Source organism: Heliangelus exortis, chromosome 13 (assembly GCF_036169615.1).
Source record: "Heliangelus exortis chromosome 13, bHelExo1.hap1, whole genome shotgun sequence".
NCBI lineage: Eukaryota > Metazoa > Chordata > Aves > Apodiformes > Trochilidae > Heliangelus > Heliangelus exortis.
This window is the reverse complement of record NC_092434.1, coordinates 6145384-6169915: the sequence shown is the minus strand read 5'-3', so window position 1 is coordinate 6169915 and position 24532 is coordinate 6145384. Positions and strand designations below refer to the sequence as shown.

Here is a 24532-nt window from a genome sequence, read left to right as displayed (position 1 = left end):
AAATTGAATAAAATAGTATTCCATTTCTTGCCTAGTGATTATTTTTCTATGGCTAATGTCTTTGATCTGAAATACATTTACATCTGGATGTAGTTCAGATGACTTCTGTTATTGATCAATTTTCTAGAAAGTTAACCAACTTTGCTAAACACGACAGGTATTTTTCTTGTCTTGTTAAAATAAAAATCTTAAAGCTTTAGAACTAAGGCAGAAATTAGAATATTTTATGATAAAAATCAATCTTTTCAATAAAATTTATGAAGGTTAAATTGAATTAAAAATAATGGATTGGTATGTCTGTATCCCATCGTAGTACTAGAATTTTTTAATTTTCAAGAAATTTAGTTATGACCTATTAATTTTTAGAAATTATTACATGAGTTTTCCACAGATCTCCAAATGAACATTTTTTGCAGACTGCTAGACCATCACTGAAGTCAGTGTGCTTCATGGGAATACAAAGAATGCCTCTCGTGACTCTGAAGAAATGACAAGATTGATTTTTCAGGAGTTTTAGTCCTAAATTACTGTTAGATTTAATAAGAATTTCCACCAAGATTTTAGCACAGAAGGAAGACCAAAGCAATTGCTTAGCTCTTCCAGGTGGCAGAAGGGAAAGTTCTGAAGTATCCAAGGTGAAAAAGCAGGCAGTTTTCATCAAAATTTTTGAGATTTATGACAAAGGCTTTTCAGAACCAGATTCCGATTTTTCATAGTGCTTGCTTGGTTATATTCCATGTTCTCAATTGTTATTATGTGTACTTTTATAGCATTACCATAAAGAGATCCATAAAAAAATCTAGAAGAAAGTGAAAACCAAATCCATGTTTCTATTGTTCTTTTTGCTTCTCTTCATCAGCGGTAGCCTCTGACACATTGCTTCTTTTCCCCTGATCCTTTTCAGTGTGAGACAGTGTATATTCTTCCAAATAGGTTTTTGAAAGTAGTCCACAGGGGTGCATTTTAACTGATTCAAGTTGTGAGGAAGATTGTGCAAATTGCTCAGTGTGTGCATTTAGGACCACTGTAAAAGTAAATCCCACTCTGCAGCTGTTTTATTTGCTATTGAGCAGTGTGACACCGATAGCTGTTTAGGAAAAGCAACTCCGACAAAAAATAAGAAAAAAGAAAAAAAAAAATATTTCCAATATCGGGGGTGTTTTGATTCCATAAAAAAATAGATTGCTTCTTGATTTCTTTACTTTCCAACTCACTTTTCAGTTTCCTTCAGAGTATCTATAGCCAAATGATGATGCAGGTATCTCTTCAGTGGTTGTATTGTGTGTCCATTGGATGTTTTCCCAGGGCTAAGGTTTGTGAAATAGAGGACATAGAGATAAAGCCTTCTCTTAGACAATATGGGGGGAAATGGGAGTGCAGTGAGCCATTGCCCCAAAAAAGGATCAGGTTTATCCCTTCTCATTCTTGACTGACATTTTTATGATAGGTTCTTAAAAACTTTCAGTAATGGAAATACTACAAAATCTACAGGCAACCTTCTCTCTCTGTATTTACCTCCTCTGTTTGAAAATATTCCCATAATGTTAAACTGTGGTTTACATTGTAGGCTCATCATTTTTTCTCTTTTCCCCAGTGGAAAAGGAGAGTAGCTTCCAATCGTTTTTACATATTTGACTGTAAAGCCTTTCCTCATGATCCCCTAACTATATAAACCATTTTTTAAAAAGACTGGACACACTGTTCCAGCTACTCTCTTCCTTGTGTGAGTGAACTGGAAGTATTATTCCACAGTTCTTCCAGATACCATACTGGCTAATATACCAGGAAATGTTTGAGCATTTTTATCATCAAAACTGATGACTCATGTTCAGCTCATTTTGACTCCATGTTCTTTTCTGTCTTGTGAGTCATCTGCTCTATTGTAATTGTGAAGTTAATTGTTTCACCCACACAAAATACTTTTTACTCCCCAGATTGAGTTGCATCCTGCCTTTTTAGACTATCCAGTTTGTCAAAACTGGTTTGAACTCTAAGATAAAGTTCTTCCAACTTTGTTTCATCCAAAGGCTTGATAAATTCTTCTTGTCCATGATTACCAAATGGTGCTAAAAGCAGAACAAACCCTATGAACCACTTCATCCATCTATCCACTTTGGCAGTAAGCTGTTGATAACTGTTCTGAAGACAACAATCCAACAAGCAGCTACCTGCCTTACATCAGTTTATGGTACTTATCACCCCACACATTTAAACTCTCTGGTGATCATTTTCATCCATCATAACATGCTGAAAGTGATTGTGTTTTTATTCTTGGTTTGTTCCTGGGTTGAACTGAAGTACAGCAGGCTGAATGCTCAATGAGTTAATGTTCTGTGTGCTATATGGGTATATACTATTTGGGGAGCCTGAATTGTTTTCTAAAAATAGATTGAAAACTGGTGAATAACGCAAAAGAAGAAATAAATATCCTTGAAATCCTCTATGCATAACTCTCTTAGTCTGTCTTTGTCTCCATCACGTTGCTTATGTGAGTATGTAGCCTTTTTGTGTTTATTTATTTGCCTCATAAGAGATGCCAACACTTACCTCTTTCTACACTTACACATTCAACACCTTCTTTCTATAGATTCTGAATGTAGAAATACTGGTGCTAACAGTCAGTCTGTGTAATTTGACTCTATCTGAAGTTTAAAAACTTAAGCTCTCGCAGTAGTTAAATCAGTAAATTTCTTTTTAGCTCTTTATTACATTTGAAATGGAAACTTGACTTTTTGACTCTTAGTGTCTCAGGTTTATGGCCTGATACAGCAGATAGAAATATGTATAAAACTACTGAAAGAATAGGTTGTGTCAGTATCTTTATGCAGAGAAAAAAAACAAATGATTCTTATGTCTTAAAAGTTAGAAAATTTAATTCTGATTTAGGCACTTTTTAAGGTATTCAGTCTTGTAGATATATTTCAAACTTAATACAAGGGCTAGACCATTTCATACAGTAAGAGAAAAAAAACAGATGTCTAGAAAAAAACATCACTGTATGAAGTACTTAACTTGTCTCAGAGAAAACTGCAGAATATGAAATGTGGCACTTTATACAAGTAATCTGTAGGTTAGACTTAACTATGTAAATTAGGTATAAAAATCCCAAATAATTGAAACTCTGCATAAAAAATAATGGAGAAAGTTTTGGTAGGCTTAATACAAGGGCCACAGATGATTTGATTAGCTCTATTTGTGAAAAAAAAATCAATGTAGACCAACTTCTGATACCCTAATTCTGCACTAGAATCCTTTTTATAGGCTATCTCATTTATAACATAATTTTTCAATGCATAATTATTATTCTTAAATAGTAAACCAATGAGTCAAACCAGTCATAACTATCACATACTTTTAGAAATAAATCCTATTTACTCTCCTTACCAAGGATGCTGTGGAAGAAATGGCCATATTCTTTTACCCAAATTATTTTGCACAAATGTTTATTATTATCTTCTGGACTTTACTTTCCCCCAGTTTTCATTCATAAATTCCACAGTTGCTTACTTTTCAGGATTTTCCAGAATAACTTAGGTCCCCTCCTACAGTTGGTACAGAACAGTTAAAACGTCCATGTATTTGACTTCAAGGCTGCTTGATTGGTTTTACAAGCAGTGGATACAATATATTTGTTAGGGTCCTGAGCACAACCTCAGTCAGGTTTAGTTGGTTAAGTTCAAGTGTAGCTGGCTTTATCTGGTCAGAAAGAAAAATTTTGCAGTACTGCTCCTTTTCCTTAGGAGCTGATTTTGGGCTGAGGCTCCACTGCTCTCCCCCAGCTGTGCTTCAGCTGCACCCAGTCGCACATCTTCTTGGTTCTGACTTGGATCCAGACCCTCCAGCAGGATTTCCTGGCCTGGCCTCAGACCTGCCTTGTTCCTGTGATCTTGCTTGTGGGTGATCATCAGACTGTGGCTCAGGCTGGACCTGACTGCAGCTCCTTGGTGGGGTCACTGCTCCTGCCTGCCTTGTTCCCACACTCTGCTCTCAACTCACCTGTAACTGCTCCCAGCCCCACTCCCCATCTCTTGGCATGAAAAATCACTGCTTATTGATTTCCTTAGGAACAAGAGATTAATCTGGCTTGGCAGTTGCAGATGTAAGACAGAAGTTTCATTTTCTATTTATGAAATATGTAAAACAACAACCCAGTATTTTATGGAAATCTTTTGCAGGATTGTAGGTTACAAGACTGCTAATATGCTACGTTTGGTGGTTTGTGTAGCAAGGATTTATTCTAAATGCCTTGGATATTATCATGCTCTTTAGCTTGGTCCTGTATTCAGCCATGAAAAGAAGGTCTTATCAGATTCTTAGTATTACAATATTAAAGGGAATTTGATTCTAAAATCTGCTAAAATACATCTTTATTAATGATAAAACCAGAACATTTCTTTATTCCCCATAAAAACATGAAGAGATAATCGCAGTATTTCACCCAGAGTGTCATTTCTAGAAAGCTTATTTAATAGAAACTATCCCAGGTGAAAGAAAAAGAGCTACCTGAAGCCTCCACGGCTATGCTACTCCCAAAAGAGAAATCAAAGCTAACACATTTGTAATAAGTATTGATTGACAACCAGAAACTCCTGACAATACCTAACAAAGAATAGGTTTAAAAAAAGTAAAAGACAGAGTGAGAGCTAAGGAAATGTCTGATCAAGCCCAGTAACAAGTGTGTGTGATCAACTTAGCCATTCTATTCAACATGCAAATCTTAACAAATATGCAGTACAATATAGAATTCTTACCTTCTTTTTTAATTAATTCCGAATACTTGGTGAATCACTGTCACTGTCTGCCCATCAGCTATGTCCTTCAGCTTTCATAAGTACAGGATCATGACAAGAGACACTTAGCCCTCTTAAGAATCTTCAAGCACCACAGTAAATAGCTGTATTTCAATTTAAAATTTAGAGTGGTTTTCCCTAGGTTTAGTGGGATAATTGATTTATATTTTTTTATTATGGTGGGCATCACTAGACTGATGAATGCAATTTAAATTTACCGTTAAAAATTAAGTATTGAACTTTCCATACTGAATTTTGTAAACATAATAACACAAGGACAATTTTTAGAAAGAAAAAAAGATTTTAGTATTTCTTCTGTTAGATGTCCGTGAAATCGATAGAAGTTTCCTGTTCTTGCAGGCATCTTAATTCCAACCCACCGATGTTTTATAGTTGAATATACTACAAATCATTTTTTTTCTCTGTTTTAAACAACTTCTAATCTAATAAAGAAGGTGACAGCAGCTTAGTGAGGTCATTGTCTGACAAGTGACCCTTATAGAGTAGAGACAACACAGAGACTTCAGGAGTTTGCACTTCTGGTGACCATGCTAACGAAATACTGAAAGACATGCTGCCATAGTCCAGTAGAAGTTTAGGCACTTGATTTAGGACTGCATCATGTGTTATATAGAACAATAGATTAAATAATGGGTTTGGCTTTAAAATGTTCTGAACAATCTGATGGATATGGTTAACAGTGTTTACAGGTTATGTTTATTACGTGGTTGTCTTCTGTTTATGAATTCTGTGGGGAAATGATGGCTCTCAGTAAGATGTAGGGCAGAAATGAAAAAGTTTACTAGGAAAAGAAAAAAAAGTAAAAATTAATATGTATCACAGGTATGATTAATTCTTGGGGTGTAGACCAGTATTTCATTGCACTTTTTTAATCAAGGTAGTTGGTCTCTAATATACTTTTTTGAAAATCTCTAATTCTTCTTTTATCCTTGGTACTAACAGACAAAGTAGGTGTACAATGAAGAAATATATACATTAAAATAGCTGCAAATTTGAATTTGCGACTGTACCTGACTTTTTTCCCCCATTATTGTAGCTATAATAAAAACAGCTCTTCCCAACATGGACAGAGAAGCCAAAGAAGAATACTTTGTGGTCATCCAAGCAAAGGACATGGGAGGACATATGGGTGGACTCTCCGGAACTACAACAGTGACAATTACACTCACTGATGTTAATGACAATCCTCCTAAGTTTGCACAGAGTAAGTGCCACTATATGTATGTGTTCTATGTAAGAAAGTAATATAATGTGGGGGTTTTAGTATTTTATCAAGATTTATTTTTTTTAAATCATCATATTGCCTAGGTCTGTAATGTAAAGATATGTAGCTGTTGCTACAGCTGTAGCTGTTACTACAGAGAAAGAGGGAATAGTGCCCACAGCAATGTACACAACTTTCTGTCTTCCCTGTTGTTCCTCTTAAATCCACACAAAAGTGCTTGGGGAGTTTTTTCATGTATTTCTTTACTTTCAATGCAGTTATTTCTAAGTGCTGGTTTTAGTTACTGTGCTTCCATATCATGCAGACAAGTGACACCACCAATAAAAGAAATATATAACTGATTAAGGAAAAGAAAGGTTTGACTAATTAGGTAACAGTGAAAAAAACAAAGAAAATCAGTCTTAGATAGTTGTTGATATTTAATTCAAAATCCATATTTACTACAGTGGTTCCAATGGATATCTCACTGGGCTAGGTTAAAATGATTTGGAATCCTGCTGAGATTCTCTACAAGCTTTGCAGTAAATTTCAAAGATGAAGACAGAAAGAAGAAAGAGGAGCATAACAACTGGATTAATTTTATTTTGGAACCGGTAAAATCTAATGTATTATTGGTATACAGCTTGATCTGAAAACTTACAAGGTACTAGGAGCCTGGTTTGGGGGTGTAGAATGTTCACATGTAGTCATAGTATTATTTTTACTTCATTGGAGTCATGTTTTTCTAACTTATGCACCCAGTGTAAAATTAATTATTTTCCACATATGTGTGGCTTGAAGTCCACTTTGGCCCTATTCTTAAGACACAAAGAGGAGTGAAATGAGTTTGTCCTATGGTTGAGCATGCGGTACTCTCTTATTATCTAGAAAATGAATGTACAAATAAGAGCTAAAACATAAAATTAATAAGCAGAGGTAAAATCTTTTTTGCAAAATACGTACTTCACTACCACATTTTAGTATTTTTAACAGATAAACACTGTGCACAATAAAAGGTTTTCTCTCATTATAAATACAAAATCCTCAAATTTTTCCTTCATATCACATTGTATAGCAGCATTTTCCAGCATGTGATGACAATTTCCCTAATAATGTAAACATCTATAGATGAGACCCCTGGCTGAACTGTATCACCAGAATGCAGAAGGACATTTCTTTTATATGTGCCATGTGCTGTAGCTCTGTCTGTTGGCTACAGATGCACTTTCACCAGCTTACATGGCTTTTGTACAGTATCAGCACTTTCTGTCTCAAAAAGCCTTTGCCTGACAGTATGAAAAAAGCTGCTCAGAAAATCAGCAACACAACTGTTGCTACTTGGTACACTTGCTGGAGATCTCAGCGGGAAGCACAGGACTGAATGCTTACAGAGATGAAACTGTCCTTTCCCTGTGCAGTTTACTCATATCTGTTCTGCAGTTTGATAGAGTGATACATCAACTGGATAGCATGAGGAAAGCTTCATTGCAGACCCCTGAAATCTATTTTCTATATGGAAAATGTAGATTAGTTTTCCTTCAACAAAGAGAGAGTCACTGACTGTCTGTGAAGCTGTTATAGCCAGTGCATTTCAGTGCAGAATTCAAGCTACCATCTGGAACTAACCACCCTGTTAGAACACTGACCATTATGTAACTTCATTAGAAAAAAACTGCATGTCCTATAACTTCATGTTGTGTATATATTGCCTTTAATGAGAATGAGCCATAGTAAATATTGTAATGGATGTTATTACAAAGTCTGCCTTTTAAAATTAAGCATTCATAGCATGCTGCCTAGCATTACAGATTAGTCATGACTCTGGCCTTATACAAGAGCTGATCAAGTCTCCAACATTTTTTCACACTGATGAAACACAGTTTGCATTTGCCTGGAAAAGAAAATAAGAAAGGATCAAACTTACAATAGAGACTAACCAGAATGAAATAGAAATTCATAAGATGTAATACATGCTGCTTTCACAATAAATTGTAATGAACTCAGAAAGCAGTGTGTTTTATCGGTTTATTGTTTCCAGGCAGGACAGAAATGTATATTTATGGTTTGATTTCAGAGTGTGTAAGCCTCCTGAGTTTTAGAAATGAAAAAGAGGAACTTTCACTGCTTCTGTGATCTCTTTGAAATAATTTCGGAGGCGTTTTGTAAGTCACAGAAGTTTTTAACCTGCCAGTTTGCCACAGGACTGCACTGAGAACTGAGTGCTGCTGTGTAAACCAAGGGATTTCAAAGATGCCCAGTTCTGCCAGGGACAGAACAAGGAGCAGTGGTCACCAACAAGCTCACAGGAGATCTAACTTGAATATGAGAAAATGCTTCTTAACTCTGAGGGTAACAGAGCACCGGAACAAGTTTCCCAGAGAGGTTGTGGAGTCTCCATCCCTGGAGACATTCAAAACCTTCCTGAATGTGTTCCTATGGAATCTTCTCTAGAGGATCCTGCTCTAGCAGAGGGGATTGGATGAGATGATCTCCAGAGATCCCCTCAAACCCCTAACATTCTGTGATTCTGTGTAATCAGCCGTGTTTGGAGTTTCAAATCATGAAGTGAGGACAGCAGTATAAATTATCAACACATAATTTAGTTTCCTGAGTTACCTGATTGCTTTAGCTGCTCATTGTTTGTGGGCCATTATGAATATACTTGAGGAATCTTGATGATCTCCAAATTATCTCTAATAGAAACACTTAAAAAAAATAAATTCCATGTTGGGACAGACTAGGTTTATAGCTAACATATTTTTCAGTTTCTTTCCTACTTTCAGCTGTTGTTACTGCAATCAGCTTGCAAACAGTTAAAACAACAACTCCAGAACATTTTGTTTTTAGCAAACTACCAGCTGCACATAACTGTAAAAATCACACATTGTCTTAGAACAACTGACATGAGAAAAGAACAAGTCCAGAACTCTTTGTCAAGAAACTATTTTTATTGTCTCATCTGCCACCCTTGAATTCCTTTTGACTATTTTAATTACTAAGTAGCACGGCAGTTGATTAGATCATGCCCTAACCGTAGCTTCAATAAACATGAATTACCAAGAGGTAAAAAATGAGGCACTCCATGAAGAATTTTTTATGTAATGCATGAATGTGTCTTCTGTTTTTCAGAGTACTGTTAAGAACCCAGAGATATATTAGTAAAATGAGTATTTTGATTTTTCTCTTAGTAAAATGCTTCCCTAGAATAATATGTTAAAATTTCTAAATACCATTTTGACACTTCTTGGGTCATAAGGTTTGAAGCAAGTATTACAAAAAATAAAAATGCTGACAATTTGAACAGCACTTCCTAGTGGATTTTAGTTTAACTCTATGACCAAACAGTAAATACACTGATGATATAAATACACCTTTAAAACATACATTTAATGAGTTTTGTTGAATGCTTCTTAATTAGTTTCTTACCACAAAAGTGATGTGAAAGGGATTTTAAAAAAAAATCAAATTCAAAAGGGTTAAAAAAGTAGTAAAGATCTAAAATTGTATAAGGCATATTTAAAGCATTAGCCTAATTTTCTGCAGCCTAGAAGCCAAAGTTTCATAGTTGAATTCTATAAGAAATATAAGTACATGTCTGTAAATAAAACGGTAAGTTCAGGGGGGTCTGCAGTAGAGAATATTGCATACTTTCAGTGTTGAAAGTAGCTTAAAATTTGTTTGCCAACGCTAAGCATGCCTGCAAGGTAAATGCAGGATAATACTACTGGACTGAAAAGAATATTCCCATACAGTAACCGAAATATTCCTATGTAAGGAACACATTTTGCTGCTTTTTTAATAAATAACTTGTGTCAACGTAGTTTGTATCAGTTGCACATCTAAAGACTTTGCATTGGGGAAGTATAAACAAATGAAAAGCACACAGGAGATACTGGAATCAGGTGTAATGTTTAGTCTTTTCCTCTTATTTGTAAGGTCTCTATCACTTCTCAGTAATGGAAGATGTTGCTCTTGGTGAACCAATAGGAAGGGTGAAGGCAAATGACCTGGATATTGGAGAAAATGCTAAATCATCCTATGAAATTATTGAAGGAGATGGAATGGATATATTTGAAATTACTACAGATGCCCAAACTCAGGACGGCATTATTAGAGTGAGAAAGGTAAATCATATCTCTGTTAAAAAAGTTGTTTATTGTACATGCAGCTACACAGCCAGACTGTATTCTATGACAAGGTGCTGGACTTCCAAGGGTTCTTTTATCTATGGATAAGATGTCAAGCCAGTGATGTAAAAAATGGAAGTATAAGTCATGTCCCTCAAAATTGCCATTTAGATGACACCCATGGAAGTATTTTCTGTGCGAACCATGTGTTAATCTTACCTGGGTTTCCACACAGTAAAATCATACAGATTTTGCCTCCTTGGTTCCTAAGGAAAAGAGTAGATTAAAATTTGCTTTTTTGATGGTGTAAACTTCCATAAAATCTTGGATGAGAATTCATCAAATACCTTTTCTCTCTTATTTGTTTTGCTGGTCAGCTACTTTTCAGAGAAAAAAAAAATCAGATCATATTATTTAAATTACCTGGTGTGTGAGAGGCTTAATCTTCCACCTTTTCTCAAGCTGAACTCTATTTGCTCAATGAGTAATGATTTTACTGAACCTTATGAAGGACATCAGTACTGTTTCACATTAAAAGTGCCAAATTCGGGCTCTAAATAAGGCTCCAAACCTGTTACCTTTTATACACATGTACTGATGTATTCAGGATGAGGCATTTGCATGTATACAGCAAAAAGACCACCCACAGAAATAATGGAAGAAACATCACATCTAGAGCAAAACTTGGCTTAAGTCAAAGAAACATCAATAGCAGACTTCATTTTCATTATTTTCTGGGGAAGAAGAGAGTTGATCCTCATGCTGTGTTCTGAATAAGAATGTGGATATAATTTATAGCACTAAATAGAGGTAACAGAGGGTTTAAAATATGTAGCGTAGAGCACTCTGAAGGAATCTTTGTTCTTTTAAAAATTAAAACAAACCAAAAACCTAAATCCTGACATTCCAGTTTCAAGAAGAAGTAAAAGTAATTAATATTCTTCTTGTACCTGTAATTAAAGAGATCAGACAGAGTACCTGTCAAAAGTCTTTATTTTCTTTTTCTCAGTGAGTACCTCACTGTTGTAGACGCACAATACAATGATGTAGATTTATCTAGATTTAGATCTGTTTTCCTAAAGAGAAAATTATTACATAGATCACTGATCTTTCTTACTGTTATTTATTGTATGCTGTGGCCTCTTGTAAACTAAAGCAATTAGCCTTTTGCCCCAGTCCCCTTGGCTTTATTTCATAACTGAGTCTCTCATATAATGTTGTTTCATATATTCATTTTGACAGCGGTAATAATTTTGGTTCTACTACAGTAGATGATGTATGGAGGGTACTGTTCACCAGCAGATTTTCTCCAGCATAAATTCATGTGCTTTAGACAATACAGAGTAAATTTTCAATATGATATCCTGATTAAATGTAAGTAAATGTATTGGGGTGCTCTTATTTCTACAAAGCACACAAAATGCAATTGAAAAAATTACATAGGAGCTCTGATTGGCAAGTTGTGAACATGTTGATCTATATATCACCATAATTACAAAAGCTTACTAATTTAAGAGCTGCTAAAGTACCAAGTTTTCTCATGTTTACTAGAATTCGTAAGAAAGACCAAATCCCATTACAACATGATTCCTACCTGAAAAAAATCAACAAAATTTGAAACTATACATATTGAGGGCTTTGACAGACTTCCTGAAGGCCCTTATTTGGGCTCTTGCTGCTATTTGCATTGCAGATTCAGAGTTTCTATGTCCTTTGCTTTTTATCCCAGGGACATTGTAATGCAAATCTTAATATCTTTCCAATGCTTGGCAATTTTCATCTTTGAGATTTGAATCATTGTGAGACACAAGAGAATTATATAGTGAGTATACTGATGTGCTTCAAGACACAAATTTGAATCTTCTATAATGAAAAAGTCTAATATTCAGAGTGTCACAGATTTGGTTTTACTTGCTATTTAATTCCTTTAAATCCACTGTGTTTTCGTCTTTTATGTTTTAATATGGATCTGTGAAATAGTAAAAACAATGGTGACATAGTAGGTATATTCATAGAGTAATCTGTTTTGTGTTTCTCCCTCTGGAAAAAAAAAAAAAACAAAAAAACCCCAAAACCAAACTCAAAAACAAAAGAACAAAAACAAAACAACAAACAAAAAAACCAGAAATAGGAATTGCTTCAGTTTTAAGAAATTCCTGAAAAATGTCTGCTTCATTTACCCCTGTAAACAGAAATGCAGAGTTACCTGAAATTAAAGAATTTTGAAGTACTTTCTTATATGATTAGCTCTACATTTTTCCACATAATGCCTCTCATGTCCAACAAATAATAATTGCTAGTTCTTTACATTTCTCATATTGTTCTGGAAGTAATAAAATATTTATTCTTTGTGAAACTAGTATATTTTTTTTCTTATCTCCAAAAAACACTGATTAAATGCATGATCAGTATGCAAGTCAAGTCATCACCAAATAATTTGTAGTATTTATCTGATCTGTAATTGTAATGGTATAATTCACAAGAGAGAATATTTTGGCAAATTTCTTGTGAAAAGCAAGAAGACAAAGATCCTTGTTTTTTCTGGGGCTGGTAATAAACATATATCAATATATACCTAAAAAATTGCAGGTTGGATTTCTGGGAGTGGAAAGTGATTGCATTAAAACTCACTGAGTGTGCTTGAATGTATATATCTTTCATCCATCAGCATTATATTAATGTGTTCTTTCTCTGCAGCCATTAGTAAAAGACATTTATCTTTGTCATTCTGAACAGCCACTGGACTTTGAGACCAAAAAATCCTATACACTAAAGGTAGAAGCAGCCAATATTCATATTGATCCTCGCTTCATCAGTGGAGGACCATTCAAGGATACAGCAACAGTAAAAATTGTGGTAGAGGATGCTGATGAGCCACCAGTCTTTTCATCACCTACTTACCTACTGGAAGTGCATGAAAATGCTGCTATTAACTCTGTGATTGGTCAGGTGACTGCCCATGACCCTGACGTGTCTTCCAGTCCCATCAGGTACTGCTGTTTTAAAGTTCTCCTTGAAAAACCTACTGACAGAATACTGAGTATATTTCTCCATACCTTGTATGACACTGTTCTCATGCTGGTTTATTTCTATGAAAATACTTATAGAGGATTTGGTTTATGATGTTAGGTTTATCATTTCAGGTCATTTTCAAAATCACAAAAATTCCTTTGCTGGTCTTCTGAAACAATAGGAATAATAATCTAATAATTTATAAATTTAATTATTTAATACTATAATTCAATAATAATCATCACTGTACATTACTACCTTAGGGAATTCAACCTGCACAAGCAGTCTTCAGCATTGTGAAAGTGATGATGATTGTTACAACCTGCCACTTTAAACTATTCCCTAATTTTCGTCATTTACATCAGCTTTGTCACAGAGCCAAATTCTAAACCTTTATTTAGGGGCCTACATGTTGCATATCATATTTTAGATTTTCAAAATTAGAAATTTAGAATTTCCAACATGTTTTAATGTATTAGAATTTGTGTATGAAGATGTTGGAGACTGAGTGTCCCTCATTTCTAAATCATCCTGTCCAAACTAGCTAAATGTAGCCTTAACTGTTACAGATCTCTATACAAATTAACTGATTAATACACATTCTACTGCAGCACACAACCCAAAAAGAGTTAATAGACACCAAATTTTCTTACCAGAGAAGCCCTCAGAATGATCAAAGATGGTAATCTCATCATAGAAATGGAAAATAAATGAGGGTGGATAGCCAGGTTAGAAAACTGTCATGTGAACAGAAAAAAAGCAATGCTACAACCCTACCTATGTCCTGAAATTGAGCCTCTGTATTATTTCCAAATCCAAAAAATTGAGGTAAAATACTTACTTTATTATCAAACTTTAAAAACCAAAATACTGTCTATGTGCGAGCTGAATCAGAATATTACTTTAATACTTTCATACCAAAATTATTATCATTACTTATGAAAAGAAATTTAAACAAAGAGGTAATTAATCAGTGTGGTTTATAACTTCTTTAAAAATATATATGCCATACTTTAAAAGATTTTTTTTTTTTTTAAGGTATTGGCCTGATAGCTAGTTTAAGGAATATACAGAGTCCAACTTGCTACGCAACTTTTTTTTCTTCTTGTTTCATATGATTAATTTGGCATTATCTGGGATAGTTCTGTAAAGTTCAATTTCATGTTTTGAATGTAAAATATTTGAAGGCAAAGTAAAATAATTTTAAGTTAACAATTCTACCATTACAGGAGCAAAAATATTCACCACGGATAAGTAGAGAGCATGAATGGAGTTACATTTCTATTTCCCATTCAAGAAAATTGGTACCCGACAGTGTCTAACAAAAATGTGGAAATATTGTTGCTTTGAATTAGAATGTTTCATTCTGATTGTGTATTTCAAGTGTTTATTCTGTGACTATATCTGGTTCAGAACATGCCCATCTTACAGAAACATGGGAAGGGACTATTTAGTAATGGCTTGTGACAAACACAGAATTTTGGCAGTGGTTGTTAGTCTAAAATCTCTGTATCAGCCACAAAAATTTAGACACCTAGAGATGGATTTAACTAAAGGATGCAAATGTTTTATGGGATTTTTCTTGTTGTTATGCCATAATTCTGGATGAACAGAGGCATCTTTGGCTAAGTGATAATGTGATGTTCAGATGAATTATGCTTTCATTATCTGTTTCTCTGAACTCTCTCTTTACATTGTTAGGTTAGTCTAACTATATCATATCTTTGATAAGAATATTTTTAAAATAAACAGCAAAATTTCTTTTCTATCTTTACTAGCTCTTCTGCTGTGCATGCTGCTTAAGGGCCTGGCCCACTTTTAAGCCTGCTAGTGAAAAGGATTTACAATTTTTACTAATACTAATAAGTATGGTCAGCAGTTCGTGTTATTTGAGCCTAGTCCCTAGAAGCCTGCCTCAGTGGCTCACATCTTATCACACCTGGACCCTGTGCATCCCTCTTGGGAAGGGGATGCAGTGAATTCAGCTATGCTGGTTGTAAAGCTTCACTGTAGTTTATTTACTAAGGGTAGTGCCTTCTGACTTATAGAACAATTAGACTTGAAAGATTATTATCTATTAACGTACTATGTATCAATTCCAGTGGTACTTACTTCATGTTTCTGTTGTTATTTTAGAACCATGGTCTATTTATCAGTAGTAAGTTATCTTGGATAAAGCATGATCCAAGTGCATAGGAAAAAGCACGAGTAATAATCTTTCTTCCTATACTTTCTCTGCCCTCCTATAAATCACTGCCCTTGAGTGCCTTTCTCTGTGGAGAGATAAGCTTCACTGTGGCAGGTTTTCCCCATTCTCATTGACAGAGATTTCATCTTTGGCAGCAGTTGATCATTTTCTTAATTCACAGCAGGCCTTAGAAACCTAGATACGATGTTTTCTGCCTCCCTAATGGTACAGCTACTTATCTGTCACTAAGTAGCATGTCCAATCTGCCTGGCATTAATAAACAATGGTGGTTTACCACTGATGAGGTATCAGCTCTGTGATTCATATCTGAGCAGCTGCAGCAAAAAAAGGATTTCTGCTCTTATTTACATTGGTGCAAATAAAGAACAGATCAAATTAAGTCATAACAACAATATCAATAGTGCAGGAGCAGGACAAAGAATAATTTCAAGTCTTCTGTTAAACCACTGTGGGGCTGTTCTTATGATTGCCATAGCAGACCCATAAACTAACCAAAACTTCCCAATAACCTGTACTGGGTTTATGGCAATTTCAAAAGACATTATTTCCCAAGATATTCTTTTCTCATTTTCAGAGAAATGAATGTTTTATGTATAGCTTATGGATCTGACAATGCATTCCCATTAAAAAGAGTTACAATACCATTATCGTGAAAAGGAAACTGCAAATGTACTATTAGTTTTCCTAAGTTTATGACACTATGGATTTTATTTTTTATTTTGTACCAAATATTTATCAAATTAAAATCAGGAGAGGGTTTTACCTCTCTGCAGTCGTGAAAATCCATGTAGCTGAGTTTAAAAATGTTTCATTTTGGATGCTGTTTCTGCTTTGTGAATAAATACTTTTGGGATGAGATGAAATGCAATCTAGTAAATTCACAGATGTTAGGCTCCCAATTTTGTAACTTCAAAAAATGTACTGCAGAAAGACCATGAATGGAAGCTAAAATGTATTCCTCCTTAGAGAAAAATTGTGCCTCGTCTCAATGGAATTTATGTCAAGCCCAGGCCAACAAAACATTAAATAGCATATAAGCATTCCACATTTTATTTTGTTTATGGACTGTAAAAAGTGCATGAATGTTTGATATCAGAAGAATTCTTTCAGCATCATTACATAAATATCAAGAATTATACAACAGCAATGACTGATGACATTTTTAAAAAGTTACCTTAATTACTTTCTCATATTTTCTCAGATGAAATCTTAAACCCGTGAAAGTCTGTAAGATGTTTTTTACTAATTTCACTGGTACAAGAATTTTACTTCTCATACTTTAATTGGAACTGGAGGAACATCAAAATAAGGTTTATACATTTTCAAAATGATTGCCTGAAGTTAGGCAACTACAGCTTCACTCTTCTTCTACACAAGTGACCTGATTTTCAGAAATGCTGAGGATAGTACAATGCCCATTAAACCATTGAGAACTGAGTATATGGATCTCACTGGAAAATCACTTTACTTAAATGTCCAAATATAGATGCATGTGCTTACCTTTAGACATGTATATTTGGAATTTTACTTCATTTTTTTAATGTTAGCTCTCCTTCAACCAAACTTCTCCTTTTTAAGGTGGGTAAAACTAGTTCCTCTTAGAGAGTAAAGGAAACTGAAATCTCTAACAAATCCCATTTCCTAGTTGATCAGGGCTTTTCACTCTTGAGTCCATTAGTTAAGTACCTTACCAGTGTGATTTTCGTTTTTAGTAGTGAAGTCTTTAAATATTTAAACTTGAAAGAGTTAAACTAAGATTTTGATAAATTTTCATAATTGAGACCTAATTTTCTGCATGTGAATTGTACCATGCTGAATGCATTGCACAAGCAATCTAATTGCAATGTATCTTTCATTCTAAATATGAAAATATCTGACACTGAAATGAAAAAAGATGAATGCCGTAATCCTAAGCTTTGAAATGAGATCCTAATGCTGTGTCTATCAAAATCAATTGTGGCATTCTGGAAAGAGTCTGAGTTCATCAGAATATGTTTATTGTAGCATGTAAGGGAACTTTTGAATCAGAACTTTTTTTGGAAATTGCTTATGATAAAGCATAAACCAGAATGGAATAACTGATTTTCAGATAACTGTGCTATTGTGGCTGTAGCAAAATATACTTTTGCTCTTTTATCAGTGTATTTGCAAAAAATAGAAATGAATTGAGAAACTGTCAGTTGGTTTTCTGACCACTATATAATGTAATCCATTCTGATGCTGTATCCTAACTCACCCTATTATGCATAGATATAATGCAGAACAGATGTAAAATTTTCAGTGCATGCTGTTAGGTTCTGTAATACATAGACACAAAGGCTTAAAAGGCTTTTATTTAAATCCACAATTAGGATTCAGTAAAACCCCCTGAAGTCAATTTTTATTGAACCATATCAATAGTTTATCACCAAACTCTCTCTTTTCTTACCTTTCCTGTCAAAAAATTGGAAGGCTTAATCTTGTGGTTTAGTGTCTTTTTGCAAAAAATACATTAAAAAATAACTGTGAAAATGGACAAACATGAAAGCTTTCCTGAAGATCCCATTCTGAGCTTTAAATCATCATCCTGTTTATTGCAATTTGGAGCAACATACTGCAGCTCTTTCTTCTTGTCGGGCTGACTCTGTTTAGGCTGCATAATTTACCTGGGCATTCACACTTGCAAGCTGACTACCTATGACATGAAACTTGTTGTGTTATTAATTAGTGATGTCAATCCAGAAACTACCAGTCCTTCAGTGGTTTAAAGAAAATAGTGATTCACTGACTGCATTTTGCCCCTGGAGCTGCTAGAACCATAACCAAATAATATGCTTGGTGAATAGTTCATGCTTCATCAATCTGAAATTTATTGGTAAAATAATATTATTCAGCCCATTTTAAAATAACCATGAAGCCCACCATTTTTGTGTGCTTAACACATTACTGTTGAAATAATCATCAGTAGCTGTGAAATGCCATAGAAACTGTCTCATAAATGTGATGGATTGTGTAATTAACTCTTGATCAGCACCGTTTTTCAAGGATGTTACCCAGTGAACCTGAGGGCATTTTATGACCTTCACACTGGGTATACAGCTAATTACTCCTTGGGCAATAATTATTAACTTTTTTTAGTCTCAGTTTGTCATTTTGTCTTATAAATTATTATGCTATTGAGCTTCTCAATCCATTTGGCTACAAAACTGCAGCTCTCAGAGGGCTCCCTAAGTTGTCTTTTGATTATATGGATTACACCAACTTCATTAAGTAGATTACAGGGATGTCTGTTTTGTAGGTTTTCCATTGATCGGCACACTGACCTTGACAGACAGTTCAACATTAATGCAGATGATGGGAAAATAACTTTGGCAACACCACTGGACAGAGAAACAAATACGTGGCACAACATAACCATTGTGGCTACTGAAACGAGTAAGTATTTGTTTATACAGACTTTGTTCTGTTGGGATTATAATTAATTTTAACAGTGTATGCAGTGGAAACTATGTAATTCAGTAAAAAGTAAAATGCTTTCTATCTTTAAATTACAATATTAGTTCTTTAAAAACAGCTTTCAGTGAATACATGAGTATAGGTTTTGAAGAGATACATGAGTAGATTTTACATGAGTAGATTTGTACAGGATATATATGATGATTTTTAGATAATGTTTTACAAAACTCCAAACTAAACCCTTATATTTAGTAGCTGTACAAAGGCAGAAAAAAATAAAGCTTTGCTATTGTAGACTCAAATCAGAAGTTCTTAATGCTGAGTGATATTATGTTTCAGTACCATAAATTATTAACCACATGGGTAATGTTGCATGAAAGTAATGCTATTTGATAAATATGAATAAATTTACTCATAGGCAGCTATAGACAGGAACATGGATTGCTCAGATCTACAAGGGAATTGTGACTGATCTGTACACCTATGTCTCAGGGAGCCAGGAGTGTCACCATGTCTGGGAATTTGGGTCCCAGATTTTCATTCAGAACATTTCTTGATTAATTTGGAATTTTGACACAGTAAACACTGCTGGCAGGATTGCATAAGACAGTATAATTTGTTTTGAATAACAGCACTGTATTTTAGACACATTTGACATGAACATACTGAGGCAAAAGAACAGATTCAGAGTGTAGGTCCCTCAACCATTGTGGGCGTGTTAACTGAAACAAATTATGAAAATATTTCTGCTGATGTATCCATCCTGCAGTCAGCATACAGACATAATTCCAGTGCATGCAAACACACTTGACACATTGTCGGAAGAACATTTCTCTTCAGAAACTGATCAGTGCTGCTAATTCTTGCATGTAGAAAACAGGGTGATGTTAATGCTTGCTTTTTCCCAGAGTACTTTTTTTTAAAGGATGCAGTGTTATGATACAGAACATTTAATGCTCATTTTCATAATAACGCATCTATGAACACAGTGAATGAAATGATGAGACATACCTATATGACACGTTTTTTTTGTCAAATACTTTTCTGTGGTACTTGTTTTCAGAAATCAACTTATAAGGAGTCTGTAACAGGTAATTAAATGGAATACATAAAAGAGAAAGATAGGTCTTAGTATAAACTAAGCTCTTGGTTTACAATGCCTGTAAACTGTATTCCCATGACCTACCTTAATAATGTGTGCTTCATTGCTAGGAGTGCAGTAGTGCCTACAGTGCCCTGTTAATTACTGTTTAATCTTGCAGACAAAAAACTACTTTGGTAAATTAGCAAGAACAGTGGGGTGGGTTTTTTTGCCTTACACAAGGAATCAAACTACATAACGAAAAAACCAAAGCTCAGGGTTCATAGGGCACATTTTACCCAGGTTAATAGCAAACCAGTTAATAATTTTGATGTTTTCAAAGGAGAAAGATAACAAATTTCCATAGCAATTTTCTCAAGACATGAGGAGTGTCAGACCATGAGATTTACCAATGGAATGGAAAGAAGAATTACTAGTTTGTGATCCAAATTGAAGTAATTTTACATTTCATTTCCTCCAAATAGTCAAAAGAGAACAAAATAAATGTAGAGGTTTTCAAGAAACTCTCAGATTTTAAAATCTCCCTTACCCGTGTATGTTTCAGAGTATAGTTAACAGAGAGGAACTTCACTACCCACATCAGAATCCAGGGTACCTGTTGCATCTTTAGATTTTTAAAACATAATTATACTCAAGCATTTTGTAATAAGTCAGCCTTCTCGTTAGACTTCATGGGAACCTCAACATCTATCACTATTGGAAAATTGTCTCTTATCAGACTGGCTATGAAAATAATAACACAAATCTTCTTCTAAGCATTTGCATTCCTGGTGATGGCAGGTTTTTTCACATTCTTAATATATTTATTTGACATTTACATAAAACAAGAGCTTAATTCATAGGCTAATATCTTTGCTTATTTAAGAGAAAATATTTTTAAACTCCTGATTTAGAAACTAAATGTGTTCGTAGAACTGCCAAGGAAGGTAATATGGCATTTTAAGATTTTTTTTTCCCTAAGAGAGTAATAAGTGAGATGTCTGTTATAAAAATAACAAATCTGTTGGAGGAAGACGCAAGCAGCAAATGAAAATAGAAAAGTGTCATTATGGTTCTTTCATTGAAGTAATATTACTGGACCTCTGATCTCTCATAGTAAATAAGTCAGAATCATCCATACAGAAGCATTTTCTCTTTTAGGCTGTCCAGGTTTGGTTCAAGACTCACCTCTCTTCATGTGGGGCAATAATCAGATAATTTATTTGCCATTGCACTTGCTTACTAATCATAAGCCATGATATTGCATTTTGCATCTCAATTCTGAGCACAGTAAATTCTAAATATACCCTGATTTATCAACACTTTCAAAGATGAACTCCAAGTTTTGCCAATTGCTGTATTCCCTGCTATTTCAGAACTTTGTGCTGGTAAATTACCTGCAGCTGCATTTGTGCTTTAAGCACAGGAGCTTTTGGGCAGTTTGCAGCTGTCACCATGACAAAGTTTTTCTTCTGTATCATTCCCTCAGCCACTGACTCAGGTGGGAATCTTCAAAGACAAGGTTGGTCTGGCTGAATTGAGCATAACTACTGCACTTTCACTTGGCTTGAGCATGAAGATGTTTAGATTCAGACTTGATGATCTTTTTAAAAGCTTTCAGATTTAGCATGTGTGCAAGTAGTTTAAACATACTACTAGTTTATAATCTAAGTGCCCCCAATATGTTGTTTTAACCCTTTCCTATCTAGCAAAACTAGGAGAAGAAGCACGAAATCATGAGCCAGTGGGAACTGTGACTCTTTTATGTAAGTACTTAACAGATAAAAGACCAGTTCGGGTTTGGTTGGTTGGTTTAGGTTTTTTTTAGGAGGAGGACATTTTCTCTTCCATTTCATAGACAAGTGTCCAGCTAGTTCTAATCCAGAACAGATTCAAACTGTAAGTGACAAATAGTATGACCACCAAATTCTGAGACCTGTGCAGAGTGAAACATTTTGGAGGATGATATTTCTCTCCTTGCATTTTCATAGTGCTGACAAGACGCCTTCCAGCCTCTGTGAAGGAGTTCCTAGTTGTTTGCAGCCTTTCTTTTCAGGTGGCTAGACACCAGACAGACTAAAGAACATTTACCATGAGTGGCTGTCCATCAGACAGTTTCCAAAACTTTTGTATTGCTTTTATGTTTTGGTTCTCAAAATATGCAGACAAGCTGCATATCATTTTATGCCTGCTGTTTAAATCACAGCAGCTTTGTAACATACTGGTTGCATGCCCCCTAGAGATAATGATTCAAATATCTCATCCATCAGAATTTTTTTTTTTTTTTTTTTTTTTTTTTTGTTACTAAAAATGAAACAATGCAAAGAGCAATCCATGAAAAATACTGGACTGAAGGTGACCTACTTGGTACAGGTGACAGTTTCAGTATTTGAAATTTAGTTACACGTTTTCCATTAATTTAATAAAAAACTTCAATAACTTCCTTCTGAAGATTTGGTCCTCTCAACTTCTACCCTTAAATCTGTAGACTCTGAAATTTTCTATTCCTTTTGCATATTTTCTTCTATTGTATGATTTCTTATGCTGCTTCTTTGTCAAATGAATATTTGCTGCTTTGTTGTTCAGCTTTTTTCTTCTCTGGTCATGTGGGGACTCTTCTGTGCTGGTGAATTCTGTCACTTGGATTTTTAAGAGAACAGAATAGCACAAAGAACTTTGACTTCATATACCACACAAATACAGGCTTAGGATTCACTGAAGAAATATATGTATTAACCCTTATAGCAAGAGGAATACTGAAAGTTGAAAACTGATTCTTTCATTTTCTTTCTAAGTTACCATACATCCAAGTTTTCTCTGCTGAATGAGTCAGGAGCAGGACCATGTAGGTTATTACAGGTGAGGGGAAGCAGGCTCACTGGTAAAATGACCTTTACCTGAGAATGTGCCTTTTGGTCTGTGGATATAAAAGGTGAACTTTGTTTTATGTTGCTGAATCTGGATTTACTGGACTAATGAGATTTCTCATTGTGTTGGGGTGTGTAGCTGAAGCTTATGTGAGCTTAAAATTGTATGCCAAGGTTGGAAGGTGTATTTTAGATAGATGCTTGAGGAAACAAGGATGGCTATAGGCTTGCTTTGTAAGTTGGGGCTCATTGCCTGCTAATGTGTTTTGAGCTCTCTGGAGCTCTGCCCTGAACACGAAGGGAATCTGGGGGCACATGCAAGTATTCTCGGAGAGCCTGAGTTGCAGTGCCATAAGAATGAATGATTAACTTATAGATGTTTCTCTTATTGCATCTTTTTTTGTATGTACAAAGGCTCATCACGTCTTGGGTTCTTTGGTTCTTTTTGAAATAGAATTTCTGCTATTCAGTAAAATCTAGTAAAGTCAGGATCCTTACAGTCACATGTGATCCCATTCATCTGAACACACGGATATGTTTTTAAATTTGTGTAAGTTACAATTATAGCTATAACCTCTGTTCACGTTGCCATCTTTGTGTTGCTTCCATTAACTGGTTAGCAAATTCTGCTGGGCAGTGAAGCAGAGCAGAGTTCAGGCCAGGCTAAGCTCCTCAGTATTCTCTCAGTTTCTTGTACAGGTTTTGCAGTACTTACTGAGCTACGTGTTGTCAATGCTACTCAGCTGCTAAAAGAAAATCAAATAGCCATTATTTATTTATCAGAACATTTTTGCTACAGTTTGCACAGAATCTGAATGGAGTTCAGAATCACTGGTTGTTCAAGCTATAGGAATATCATATATGCATAAAGGATACAAGGATTAAACTCTTCTTCCTGCCTCCAGATTCATGGATTTTAATTTCCATCCTCTAATGGCTGCAGCACCACATTGCAGATACTTTCCCAGCATCCTCACCGTGTGTCTCATTAATACTAAAGAAATACTCTATACTTACTGGTTCATTGGTACAGCAAAAGCAATAATAAATGATGAGCTAATGTTGTTTGAAAACAAAGCAGACTTCTCTCAGAGACACTATTTTAACTTAGGCAAGGAAGAAGTGTATTAGTAACATAATTTAACTCCACTTACTTCCTCCAACTGAGATGTGAATATCCTGATGTTTGCATGTTCATCCCTCCTAAACTGTAGGTGAGATCTGCTTGAGGTTCAGGGCTCTGGTGAATTCTTTTGAAATTAAGAGTACACTATAATGTGTTCACTCTTAGTAGTCCTTACTGAAATTCTTTTTCTAAAAAGTTAATTATTTTCTAAAGTCTGTGTCTGTTCCATAGTAGAAACTCATTTAATGATACTGTAGATTTCAACAAGAGCTTCCAAACATATTTCAGTTGGCAGCCGCTGAGATCTGTGATAAACACATCAAGAAATAGCAGAAAACCACAGCTCATCAACTTTAAAGCCAATTAAATGATGATGTCTTTAAAGCCCTCATGCTTTCTTTCACCTGATATAACACTGAGTGGGCTACTCAAGATTTGTATTTTCTTCCTAGCCTTCTCATGACCATATGCATCACTGGATTCCTCAGACTGCATTTGAGTTGAATCAGTTAGGGTTAGTGAGGTACTACTGTGAGCAGATTCAAGCATAGGCAGGTTCTTCTGTAATGAGTACAGATTCAAGCCCTTTCAGACATCCTGAGAAAACCAAGAGGTGAAGTGTGCATCCATTTGCTCTGAGGCATCAGATTACAAGAAGGC

General features: G+C 34.9%; 1 protein-coding gene across 2 annotated transcripts in view; it reads left to right on the top strand.

Annotated features, from left to right (window-relative positions):
* The window catches only part of CDH8 (cadherin 8), a 141097-nt gene that overhangs the window by 72444 nt on the left and 44121 nt on the right, over positions 1-24532 (top strand). For both annotated transcript variants that reach the window (XM_071756671.1, XM_071756672.1), the window contains exons 5-8: positions 5848-6015; positions 9952-10139; positions 12879-13132; positions 18641-18777. In XM_071756671.1, coding sequence (XP_071612772.1) covers positions 5848-6015; positions 9952-10139; positions 12879-13132; positions 18641-18777 — 747 coding nt within the window. The remainder of the gene's footprint in view (positions 1-5847; positions 6016-9951; positions 10140-12878; positions 13133-18640; positions 18778-24532) is intronic.